This window comes from Macrobrachium rosenbergii, chromosome 9 (genome assembly GCF_040412425.1).
Source record: "Macrobrachium rosenbergii isolate ZJJX-2024 chromosome 9, ASM4041242v1, whole genome shotgun sequence".
NCBI classification, from domain to species: Eukaryota; Metazoa; Arthropoda; class Malacostraca; order Decapoda; family Palaemonidae; genus Macrobrachium; species Macrobrachium rosenbergii.
In genome coordinates, this window is record NC_089749.1 from 7,626,731 (window position 1) to 7,640,161 (window position 13,431).

The 13,431-nt window shown below is 38.8% G+C and overlaps 1 protein-coding gene across 3 annotated transcripts in view; it reads left to right on the top strand.

The window, feature by feature from the left end:
• The window catches only part of LOC136841402 (uncharacterized), a 265,111-nt gene that overhangs the window by 22,157 nt on the left and 229,523 nt on the right, over positions 1-13,431 (top strand). For all 3 annotated transcript variants that reach the window (XM_067108322.1, XM_067108323.1, XM_067108324.1), the window contains exons 3-4: positions 6,786-7,669; positions 9,028-9,386. In XM_067108322.1, the coding sequence (XP_066964423.1) occupies positions 7,281-7,669; positions 9,028-9,386 (748 nt within the window). In that variant the 5' untranslated portion in view covers positions 6,786-7,280. The remainder of the gene's footprint in view (positions 1-6,785; positions 7,670-9,027; positions 9,387-13,431) is intronic.

Here is a 13,431-nt window from a genome sequence, read left to right on the forward strand (position 1 = left end):
TGGTATGTTTGATGATCGGTAGGTGGATGATCAAGATACCAATTTGCAGCCCTCTAGCCTCAGTAGTTTTCAAGATCTGAGGGCTGACAGAAAAATGTGGCCAGTAAAAGTGCGGACGGATAGAAAAAGCCGGCGCAATAGTTTTCTTTTACAGAAAACTGACAAGGAAAAGAGCGTTTGGGAAAGAACCAAATGAAAGTGCCCTTTTGCCATCTGTTACTGACCCAACTCTGATATTCCTGGTAATTAGGAATGGGACCACATCGTACTTTGAGAAATGCCAGATGACCGATATAGTGTATGACAAATTTACATATTCCTAACTGGTGCGTCTGTAGTACCACGGAGAAATTGTGGCCCCCTTTCAGCAGAACAGATGACTGAAAGTGAGGAACCATTTAAAAAGTTAAAAAAAAGTTAGAACGTTCTTCACAGTGAGAGAAGATGCGAAGGTTTCACGACATGAAGATGTTTCAGTTTCCGTGACAAAGTCTCGTCCCATCGCAAAAACATTCCTGAGTAATTGTTGCCTTTCGCGGTGTTGATGTCAAGTGATAATTGCTTAAGAGGATGTGCATATATATGCAGATACACATACACACATAATATATATATATATATATATATATATATATATATATATATATATATATATATATATATATATATAAACTGTCTGAGAACCAGATTAAATTGAGCATGAAGACAGATCATATTGAGCCTGAAGACCAGATTATATTGAGTCTGAAAGGCCAGATTATATTGGGTCTGAAAGGCCAGATTATTATTGGGTCTGAAGGCCAGGTTATATTGGGCATGAAGACCAGATTATATTGAGTCTGAAAGGCCAGATTATATTGGATCTGAAGGCCAGATTATATTGAGTCTGAAGACCAAATTATGTTGTCCAAAGACCAGATTAAATTGAGTTTGAAGACAAGATTAAATTGAGTCTGAAGACCAGATTATATTGAGTCTGGAGACCAGATTATATTGAGTCTGAAGACCAGATTATATTGAGTGTGGAAACCAGGTTATATTGAGTCTGAAGACCAGATTATATTGAGTATGAAGACCAGATTATATTGAGTCTGAAGACCAGATTATATTGAGTGTGGAGACCAGGTTGTATTGAGTCTGAAGTCCAGATTAAAGAGTCTGAAAACCAGATTAAACAGAATCTGAAGACCAGATTAAACAGTGTCTGAAGGCCAGATTAAGCAGAGTCTGAAGACAAGATTAAACAGTCTGAAGACCAGATTATATTGAGTCTGAAGACCAGATTAAATTGAGTCTCAAGGGCTGAGTCTGAAGACCAGATTAAATTGAGTCTCAAGGGCTGAGTCTGGAGACCAGATTAAATTGAGTCTCAAGGGCTGAGTCTGAAGACCAGATTAAACAGAGTCTGAAGACCAGATTAAGCAGAGTCTGAATGCCAGATTAAACAGTCTGAAGACCAGATTAAACAGAGTCTGAAGACCAGATTAAACAGAGTCTGAAGACCAGGTTAAAACAGAGTCTGAAGACCAGATTGAATTGAGTCTCAAGGCCTGAGTCTGAAGACCAGATTACACAGAGTCTGACGACCAGATTAAGCAGACCCTGAAAACCAGATTAAACAGAGTCTGAATGCCAGATTAAACAGTCAGAAGACCAGATTAAACAGAGTCTGAAGACCAGATTGCCCCGGGCTGAGTGGCCACGTCAGCCCGAGCTGCACCAGCCTACTGTAATTACACACGTCGCCTCCAACAGCTCCTCTCGCCGTCTCGGTAGCCGTTCATCTCGTGACATTCTGGGGACATGTTTTTGAAAAAAAAAAAATATTTTATTTTTATTTTTTACATTGTCCTTTTTCTTGTGGTCGTCGGTAATGTTGGGTATTTTGTTGTTGCGGAAGAATTACACGTTTTGTTGATGCGTGTTCGTTGCTCGTTGAAGGGGCTGGTTTACCAGCTTAAGTATTATATTGTTGCCTGGAATCTTGGTGCGCTCGTGGTTGATTTTGCTCGTGGGATGTTGGAAATGCAACTTGCGAGAGGATAAGCAGATGAGTGCTAGTGCATACAGACACACACACACACACACACACGCACACACACGCTATACATGTATATATACATGTATATGTATATAGCCTATATATCTATGTAGATATAAATATATGTTTTATATATATATATATATATATATATATATATATATATATATATATATATATATATATATATATATATATATATATGTATATATATATGTGTGTCCACATTGTTATTCCTGTGATTTATGTACGTGCGTGTTATTTATACGTGCACGTGTAGGTGTACAGTACGCGTATGTGTGTACGTGTATATGAAATTAAATACTTGAAAAAGTTTATAGGGAAAGCAACCGCATATACATTATTCATGCAGAGAATCTAAATGACCAAATGTCTAAGATAATAATAATAATAATAATAATAATAATAATAATAATAATAATAATAATAATAATAATAAATACAGTACTTGAAGGCAGATTAGTTAGACAGAAGAACTTCCGCTGGCGATAATATCACACATTGTGTTCGGGTGTCACCCGCCAAGGGGTGGTGTTGGGTCCGCGCGCATTTTTCTTGTTAATTGCTTTCATATGTTTCGTCATAATGTCGCCTAGACTTTCATTCAGGTTTTTTGTTTTGTAATTTTTTGTCTCAGGCGAGTTTTTCCGTACTTCAAGGGCCCCCGGAAGTGTTGCTGTACAATAAGCTATGCAGAAAATTACTTGCGTTCTAAGATTGGCGTTTGATTGACAGCTAAATTGCGGTTGAGATCTTGTTACTTCTGCGAACGAGTATATACAGTTTAGGCAAGACGCCCCCCTTTTTTTTTTTTTTTACAAAAGGGGGCAGTCGACAAACGCTCTTGCGCGCAGGCATACATTCACTAGCGACCGATTAAATCTCTGTCTGTCAGTCTGTCTATCTCTTTTCCACCTTCATCTCTCTCTCGCTCTCTCTCCGCTGCTATTTCACATTCTCTCTCTCTCTCTCTCTCTCTCTCTCTCTCTCTCTCTCTCTCTCTCTCTCTCTCTCTCTCGTTTTCTGCTTGCCACCGTTCATTTCTCTCTTCCCCGATATTCCACATTCTCTCTCTCTCTCTCTCTCTCTCTCTCTCTCTCTCTCTCTCTCTCTCTCTCTCTCTCTCAGGGTTCCACCATTCATTTCTCTCTCCTCCCTGGTACCCCACATTCTCTCTCTCTCTCTCTCTCTCTCTCTCTCTCTCTCTCTCTCTCTCTCTGGTTGCATCACTCCCATTTCTCTCCTGGTGCTCCACTCTTGTCTCTCTCTCTCTCTCTCTCTCTCTCTCTCTCTCTCTCTCTCTCTCTCTCTCTCTAAAGGAGGCATCCCTCAATATGGTGATCACAACTTCTTCTTCTTCTTCTTCTTCTTCTTCTTCTTCTTCTTCTTCTTCTTCTTCTTCTTCTACGAAGCCAATCGAAGAATGGATTCGCCTCTGAATACCGGAAACAATAGGGGCCATTGTTTGAGTTCCCTTTACCTGGCGCCACTTGGCGTCCGTCGTAAAGTCCTCCGAAAAGCGGGTGGGGGAGTGAGAGAAGGGAGAGTGGTGGGGGGGGGAGGGTGAATTTGGAACAGGGAATGGGAGTAAATTGCATTTACTAAACTAATACTATTTTCCTTGCATTTTAATACATTATTATCTATTTCTTATTTATTAATTTATTAATTTTTTCTTTTTAATAAGTGAGATCTCTACTTTCTGTATTTCCCTTTAGGCTACCTCCTCTTACTTCTTCCTAATGAACACCTTAATATTCTTTGGAAGCTTGAATTTCAAGACAGTGGCCCCTTTGGTGGGCTTGTTCCATATGAATAGGGTTCATCATCTGACTAATAATAATAATAATAATAATAATAATAATAATAATAATAATTATAATAATAATAATAATAATAAAGTAATGAAATACTTTCATCGCGAAAGCTTACTTGGTAAGTCGTTAATAATAATAATAATAATGAGTAAAAAGCCACAATAATGTAGTTGATAAACTGTATTTTTCAAGATACCAAAAATTACAAAAAAGGATATCTTGAAAAATACAGTTTATCAGTTACATTGTTGTGGCTTTTTTTACTCATTATTTTCGATCACAATATAGTGATGCACCACAAATGATGATGATAATAATAATAATAATAATAATAATAATAATAATAATAATAATAATAATAATAATAATAATAAAATACTTCCATCGCGTAATCTTACTTAATAAGTCGTTCGTCATTGTATATAACTTGGTTCCCTGAGAGATTTAAGTTCTTTCCTGAGAGGGAAAATGTATAATCTGTGTCAAGTCCAAAGATATTTGGACATTATTATGAGAATTGTTAATGAATTAATTTATAGATCGGGACATTGCATATCTGTTAGTAAGGCTTAAAGATATAAGACATTTTGTTAGAAGAACTCCTAATGATATTGTTTATAGGTATATGAAGTTGATTGAAAATCAGCAAACAAAAAATGGTATTTTAGCCTTTGTTTCTCGGCCGAAGACCTCTCTTGAGACCTTTTTTCAGGAAAGAGCCTGTGATGCTTTGATGTAGTAATATATATATATATATATATGTATATATAGGATATATATATGAAATAATCAACACAAATCACGTGTGGAACAGAAATAAATCTCTAACTCACTTTTGGATCAGACCCAGGTCTTTCAGTTGAAAGGCAAGTTCGCTATAGCCAAGCCACGCAAGTCATAAAAGTTGGAACCTGGAGTACCACTGTAACTAGCAGGCTTTACCTGCTGAGTCGGAAGTTGGGGAAAAACATGCTGGTATGCAAGCAGTTAGCCTGCCCAGGTAAAGCCTTAATTACAGTGGTACTCAAGATTAAATATATATATATATATATATATATATATATATATGTGTGTGTGTATATATTTGTAAATATAAGTATATATATAAATATGCACATATATGTATATTTACTGTATATATACTGTATATAAATATTTAATGTGTGTGTATAAGGGAAAGATATGATTATTGAAAGAGAGAGGGAGAATGTTATTCATTTCGCATATAATTGCTTTGTATAGCTTATATGGTATTTCGCTATTTCACGGGTAGATTTACCCTTGACATTTGATATTTACATTATTCAAGGCAGATAACTACTGAATTAACTTGAGAGAGAGAGCTTAATACATTTTGCTTTTTCAGGGCAATATCTCACTTATTGTATGTTTATTGATTTATCAAATGCTTTATTCGAATTTAGCGTTATGGAGAGAGAGAGAGAGAGAGAGAGAGAGAGAGAGATTACAGTTCCTCGTGCTAAGCAGTACATAGTGGGGAGAGAGAGAGAGAGAGAGAGAGAGAAATTTTTTCCTTGCACTAAGCAGTACATAGTGGTTTTAGATTCCTTGCACTCAGCTGCACATAGTAGAGAGAGAGAGTTACATTCTCCCTCGCACTAAGCTGCACATAGGAGAGAGAGAGAGAGAGAGAGAGAGAGAAGGCAACACGCAGTGTGGTCAAAATGTTAAAGACACACATGGGAGACATTTGTAAAATGGCATCCGGGGAACGTATTATGGAAGTCATTAATTATTCTTCCTCTTGATTATAGCCAGGTCTAGCGCGAAGGCACTTAAAGGGTGAATTTTATTTCATTTTCTATTTTTCCTTCGGAAGGTGAACGCTAATTGAGCTGCCTAATTACGTCCGTGGGGAGAAGACGTATGACTCTGATAACTGGAGGTTAAAATGGTTTTAGACTGTCCGTAGTTACCCTTCTGTTATCAGTTTTCGTATCTTTATTACGGTGTTCATGAAATGGCTCGCTAGTTTTACTCTTTATCTGAAGGTTGCTGGGCGTAATTTAGTTGTTTATATGTTTTATTTCTTAAGTTAACCAGCTATATTCTTTCCCATTAGTTATTTACTGGTTTTCTGTCTTGAATTTACCAGATATATTCTTTCCCATGTGTTATTTTCTCTCTTTATTTGTAGATTGCTGCATGTATTGTATTTTTTTATATGTTTTCTGTCCTAAATTCACCAGATATATTCTTTCCCAGTAGTTATTTACTGGTTTTCTGTCGTAATTTGCCAGATATATCCTTTTCCACGTGATTCGAGATTCGCAGACGGTAGACAGAGCCATTTCTGTCTTCTTGATAAGTTAATACAGAACATTTTTTGGGGGGAATTTAGATAAAAGGTACATATGCATGATTTTACAATTATATATTTTTTATCAACATTGTTTATATTCACACAGAAGAACGGCTATTATATATAAATCATATTGAACAATTATCTCTGGGGAATTCAGATAAAAGGTGCATATGCATGATTTTATAGTTACATATTTTTTTACAAACACTACCTCTACGAAATAGGACAATTATTTTCCTCATCCATTGCTTTGAGACTTTTCCTTCCCTCAGGTGTACATTACACCTTGATAGATACACCTCGAAAGACAATTATACTTTCACTACCATACCACAGTGTCTCATTTGTATACTCACCAGTTCCAGGTACTCTTTCATTCTTCGACCTGCAATAATATAAACCCCTATTACTATGAACCTTCCCTGGTATATTAAGTAATAATAAGTGTTAGCTAAGTAATATTAAGTTTCTGACACTCTTTAAAGTTTCCCCCTGGTACCTGGTATATACTTGTTAAAATTATTAATATAAGATTTTTATCTTTGATTGCAATGACAGTTATATATTTGTCTTTTTCCAGGGTGTGTTCGGCACTGGCTCTTTGGGAAACGATGGATCGCCCGGTGAATTTGGAATCTATTTCTTCACCAAGTTCCCTTTGTACCTTGTATGGAAATAACGGCTGATGGGAGCCTATGTTCGTGACCTTACATGACTGTGTTTGTAACCTTAATTACACCATTTTATTATTTTTATATATAATTATTATTCAGAAGATGAAACCTATTCATATGGAACGGTCCCACCCAAAGGGCCACTGACTTGAAATTCAGGAAGCTTCCAAAGAATATTATGGTGTTCATTAGGAAGTAACAGAAGGTGAAGGGGAAGTACAGTGACCTTTCCCTCATTTCCCGCACAATGGTGGCAGCAAATGACCTCAGGTCATACCGCGGTCAAGTGTTGTTTGTCGAGACGAGTGTCGGTGTTAGAATCTAACGAAGGGAAGTTGACGTGTACAAATTATTCACGTGAATATTTAGATTTTTGATTCGAAAATAAAAATAGTGAGGACATGGCGTCCTTCCTTCAGTACGCCCTCTCCCCATTCCCCCGTCGGAAGAATCGCAAGGGCGACAGGAACTCCACGATCTCGCAAGACACCATCACCTCCACCTCCACCTCGACGACGCCCACGCCTACGCCCACGCCCGCCCCGCCGTCCCCGGCGCCCAAGACGCGCTCCGTGGGCATCCAGACGCCCACTTTACCCCGCAGGGCGTTGGAGGATTCGCCGGGCACGCCCAGCGCCCGAAGGAGATTCAAGGAGAAATGGCAGAATTCCCCCCTGATGAGTCGGAGGGCGTCTCAGGACACCCTCAGGGAGGGCAGCGTGACGCCCGTGGCCCAGAGGAAGGCCATCTCTCCCCCGGGGGATTTTCATTCGCCGACGACCTCGAGGAGGTAAGGTTGATGGCGCTAAGAGGGTATTGATGAGGTTATTTTTGTGGCTTAATATTAATTTTAGTGATTGTTATTATATTTCGGGTGTTAATAAGGTTATTTATGTAGATTAATATTAATTTAAGTAATTTTTTTTTATCTTTGCCGCATTAATAAGATTATTTATGTGGCTTAACGTTATTTTAAGCAGTTGTTATTATATTTGCGGCTGTGTTAATATATATAAATAATGATAGACAGCATAAACGTCTTCATTATTATTATTATTATTATATTATTATTATTATTATTATTATTATTATTATTATTACAAAAATTTAAGTAGCTAATTCATGATGTATCTTTGTACGATGTTATTTAAGTTATGGTATAATATTATATATATATATATATATATATATATATATATATATAAATGTATATATATATAATGTATATATATATGTATATATGTATGTATATATATATACATTGTGTGTGGTGTGCGATTGGTAGGACGCTCCATTGAAGCGAAGAAGGCGAAGGATAAGAATGCTCTCTTAATTTTGAGCCTGTCAGTCAACTAAACATAGCCTGACATGGAATAAGGCTAAAAGAAAACAGCTTCAAGAAAATGTAACCTTCAAGAAAATGTAATCTCGGCGGAAGTTTCATCATCACTCGGCGAAGACTCCTAGATTATTAAAAGAGACATTTTGATGCGGGAACCACCTGCGCTGCCCTCTCTCTCTCTCTCTCTCTCTCTCTCTCTCTCTCTCTCTCTCTCTCTCTCTCTCTCTCTCTCTCTCTTCTGCTTGATAAGGGTAGCTATAGTTTTATTTATTTATTAATATTTTATTTCAGTCTCATCTTGTGCAGACTTTAATTTTTTTTACTTTTCACTTTCTTTTATGCAGGTTTGTTGACAAGATGATGATGATGAGTGATAATAATAATAATAATAATAATAATAATAATCATCCATCATCATCATCATCATCATCATCATCATCATCAGTAACTAAATAAATACATAAATGAATGAGTGAATGTATAAATAAATGAATGAATTAATTGTTTAATTAATAATAATAATAATAATAATAATAATAATAATAATAATAATAATACATAAATAACTTCATGAATGAATGAATGAATAAATAAGTCAATTGATTAAACAAATCGATAAATAATAATAATAATAATAATAATAATAATAATAATAATAATAATAATAATTGATTGATTAATTATTTAAACATATAAAATAATAATAATAATAATAATAATAATAATAATAATAATAATAATAATAATTTCAGGAATTTGAAAAACCTCTCTTTTAACAAGAATCCTCTCCGTCATCTCGCCCGCAGGCACGTATCACCCCCGCCGCTGCCTTCCTCCTCCTGCGCCTCCCTCAGCAGCCACGAGCCGCCGCCCACGCCCTCGTCGTCCTACACCTTCACCTACGACGCCCCACCCACGCCCACCTCCACCAGGCGCTGCCCTTCCCAGGTCAGCGTGGACAGCACCCAAGCCCACGTGGTGCACGTCGGGGCGGCCGGGCTGGAACTGGGCGGCCTGAGAGGCTGGGATAGGGAGGTCATCCTCCGGGAGGGTGGGCGGAGGGCGGCCGTGATGAGGGAGAGCGTCCGAATGTCCCAGTGCGTCGTCTGGCAGTGCCTTCCGCTTCCGGGGGCCATTTGGAACCGGAAGCCCAGCAACGGGAAAGGTAAGGAGGGGTCAAAGGATTGTTTTGTTTTGTTTTTGGGTCATTTCGGTTCTATAGTATTTAGGTCTTGGGTTTGCTGAGGTTTGGGTGTCAGGTCTTTGAGCTTTGTGTGTGTGTGTGTGTGTGTATGTGTGTGTGGTTGTGGTTGGTATAAGCGCGGTGTTCTCTTGGCTTGTGTATGTATGTATGTATATGTATATATATATATATATATATATATATATATATATATATATATATATATATTTATAATCACACTGACGAGTGATTTATCTATTCAACTTTACCACAGGGGAAAATGAAAAACTTGGTGTAAATTCTGGCCAGTTTCGTCTTTATGTCTGAAAGCGTCTTCAGACATACAGACAAAACCGGTCAGGATTTACACCCATTGTAAATATATATTTTTATATATATACATATATATATACACGTGTGTATATATATACATATAAATAAAAGAACCACAGACTACTCAAATACCTGTCGTTCTACTTTTAAACGCTCAGTCGCTTGCAAAAAAAAAAAAAAAAAAAAAAAAGCAGTCTTCATCGTTGCGCAAATTTTGCAAGACCGTGACCCATCCACCGGCTTCTCCTCTCCGCAAAATTCAACTTTCTCGCCCACCACCGACGCCCACAGAGTGCGCCTCGATATTTATTGCCCCAGATATAAAAACCTTTAAACTCCTTTCGCGATGCAGAAGACAATCCCAGGTCACGTTTTTATAGCTTTGAATCTACCGCGCGCGGTGTCGTTCACAAACGCTTCTGTGAACCGAACGTTTTTACTCCCTCAGTGTACTTCACGCAGTGCGCTGTAGGCGTCACTTCAAAAGGTTCTTAGTAGCTGCAAGCCCTTTCATTCCCTTTGACTGTACCTCTGTTCTTAATCCCTTTCTGCCATCTTAGTTTCCTCAACCCTCTCCTAATAATTGATTCATAGTGTACCTGCGAGATTTTCCTTCTGTTACACCTATAAAACCTTTGTTTTCCTCCTGTTACACGATTCAGACCTTTGTTTCCTCCTGTTACACCTTTCAGACCTTCGTTTTCCTCTTGTTACACCTTTCAGACCTTTGTTTTCCTCCTGTTACACCTTTCAGACCTTTGTTTTCCGCCTGTTACACCTTTAAAACCTTTGTTTTCCGCATGTTACACCTTTCAGACCTTTGTTTTCCTCCTGTTACACCTTCCAAACCTTTGTTTTCATCCTGTTACACCTTTCAGAGCTTTGTTTTCCTCCTGCTACACCTTTCAGACCATTGTTTTCCTCCTGTTACACATTTCAAACCTCTGTTTTCCTCCTATTACACCTTTAATAAAACCCTTTTAATGTCCATTTTAGTTTCAGCGCTGACTGACCTCATCAGACGTCACAGCGCTTGCCTGGCCTTTGGCGCAAACTCTCTATTCTGTTCTATTCTCCTTAAATGCTCTATATGACATACCCCGAATGATTTATAAATGCCCCTCTTCCTCTAATGAACGATCTCCATATATCTAATCTGCCTGTTTTTTGTTTGTTTAATAATTTATGAAGTGAGGGTAGGGGTAGCTGGACGGGGAAGGGTATTGGGGAGATGGGGGGGGTGTCAAACGCCCCCACTGTCATTCTTGCACAAGGTGCAGATGAGCGGAGGTTGATAAGAAAAGGTCGGTCGCTTTAGAACGTCTGCTCCGTTTACTCTATTTAGGCAGCTTTTTCTCGCTTATGAGCCCATGAGGCTCTTCAGATTTGCCGTAAGAGAGAGAGAGAGAGAGAGAGAGAGAGAGAGAGAGAGAGAGAGAAAGGGGTACGACGGGGATTCTGTACTAACATCAGTAACTTTACATCCAAAACAAGCGAGAGAGAGAGAGAGAGAGAGAGAGAGAGATTCCCCGTCAACCACAGGAACTTTACACAAGACAAAGAGAGAGAGAGAGAGAGAGAGAGAGAGAGAGATTGATTCCCTATCAACCGCAGTAACTCTACAAGCAAAAGAAACGACAGAGAGGGAGAGAGAGAGAGAGAGGAGAGATTCCCTATCAACCGCAGTAACTCTACATGCAAAAACAAACGAGAGAGAGAGAGAGAGAGAGAGAGAGAGAATCTTCTCTATCAACCGCGGTAGCTCTACATGCAAAACAAACATACGCTCCCGATGCCAATGTTTTTGTTGTCCCCGATGAGGTGGGCACAGTGCCCGGCCGCACTAGGAAGTCGGCAACACCAGCAACGGCAGAGCTTGCAAGAGACGGCAAGAGAAGACATTCCTTATTCCTGTCTGTCTGTCTGTCTGTGCCGTCGTCTCTTTCAATAAAGGTCTGGTTGGAATACGCGTGCGTAAACGGGTCGTTTTTCTCTTTTATTTTTGTGCGGAGAGTGCCCGGATGTGCTTCTTCGTCATGTGGTGAAATTTTCACTCTATAGCTTTTAGTTTGCTGTAAAAGAAGACTATTGTGCCGGCTTTGTCTGTCCGTCCGCGCTTTATTCTGTCCGCACTTTTTCTGTCCGCCCTCAGCTCTCAAAAACTACTGAGGCCAGAGGGCTGCAAATTGGTATGTTGGTCATCCACCCTCCAATCATCAATCATAACAAATTGCAGCCCTCTAGCCTCAGTAGTTTTTATTTTATTTATAGTTAAAATTAGCCATGATCGTGCATCTGGCAACGACATAGGCCAGGCCACCACCTGGCCGTGGTTAAAGTTTCATGGGCTGCGGCTCATATAGCGTTATACCGAAACCACCGAAAGATAGATCTATTTTCGGTGGCCTTGATTATAAGATGTACAGAAATCTCGATTGCGCCGAAGAAACTTCGGGGCATTTTTTACTTTTTCGTAAAAACGGAGATTAAATTATATATGAATGAGAAACTCTTTAATTTCAAGTTTTACGTCAAGGTGATGAAATGAAACTATCGAATCGAATATAGGGTGGGCCAAAAGGCCAAGCACTGGGACCTATGGGTCATTCAGCGCTGAAACAATTGGCAGTAAAAGGTTTGAAAGGGTGTAACAGGAGGAAAACCTCAAAGCAATTTGCACTATGAATCAATTGTTAGGGAGGGTTGAGAAAGTAAGATGGAAGAAGGAGAATATGAAGGAGGGTACAGTAAAAGGAACGAAAGGGGTTGCAGCTGAGAGGGCCTAAAGGAAGGACGCTGCAAAGAACCTTAAAAGTAACGCCTACAGTGCACCGCATAAGTTTTACGGCATTGATACCCTCCCTACGGAAACAGTCAGATGATATATGAGGGTTGAGTTATCTTTAGAACAGTTGGGACGAAATACAGTGGTGTACCTAGGAGAGAGAGAGAGAGAGAGAGAGAGAGAGAGAGCTTAGGAAGGGGGAAGGAGAGAAGTGGAAATCCTTTAAATAGGCAGGAAGTGAGAAGTAATGAGTAGGAGGGTCCTTCCCCTCCCCTCCCCCCCTCCCACCTTCCAAGATACTAAAAGGAGGCTTAGTTCTCCCCTTCCTCTCTCTCTCTCTCTCTCTCTCTCTCTCTCTCTCTCTCTCTCTCTCTCTCTCTCTCACTGTAACTTTCTTTTTAATCTTTTCCAAGAAAAGAGTCGCCATTTTGGAGAGGGCTTAAAATAAAATAAATAAAAAAAGGATAGTTTTGTGACGGGAAATAGACTGTCGAAACAGACTGACAGACAGAAGACTGACGCGTTCCACCACTCACTGCGAGGGTGTTTACGTCAGGTGGACGTTTCTGAAGGGAGAAACGTTTGATCGGAGAAAGAAACGTTTGGGGGTAACGTCGAGTTTCGAAAGGTCGTTTGTAGGCTGTGTGATTATAGTCATTATGAACAGCACGCACACACACACACACACACACACACACACACATATATATGTATATATATATATATATATATATATATATATATATATATATATATATATATATATATATATATGTGTTTGAAATATTTTCTGTTAAAACAGAAATTCCATCAAATACAAGGGGCCACAGAAACGCCAGAATGTGGAAAATAAAGCTATATTTCAGAGACCACTGTCTGTCTCCCTCAGACAAACTATTTGCCTGAGGA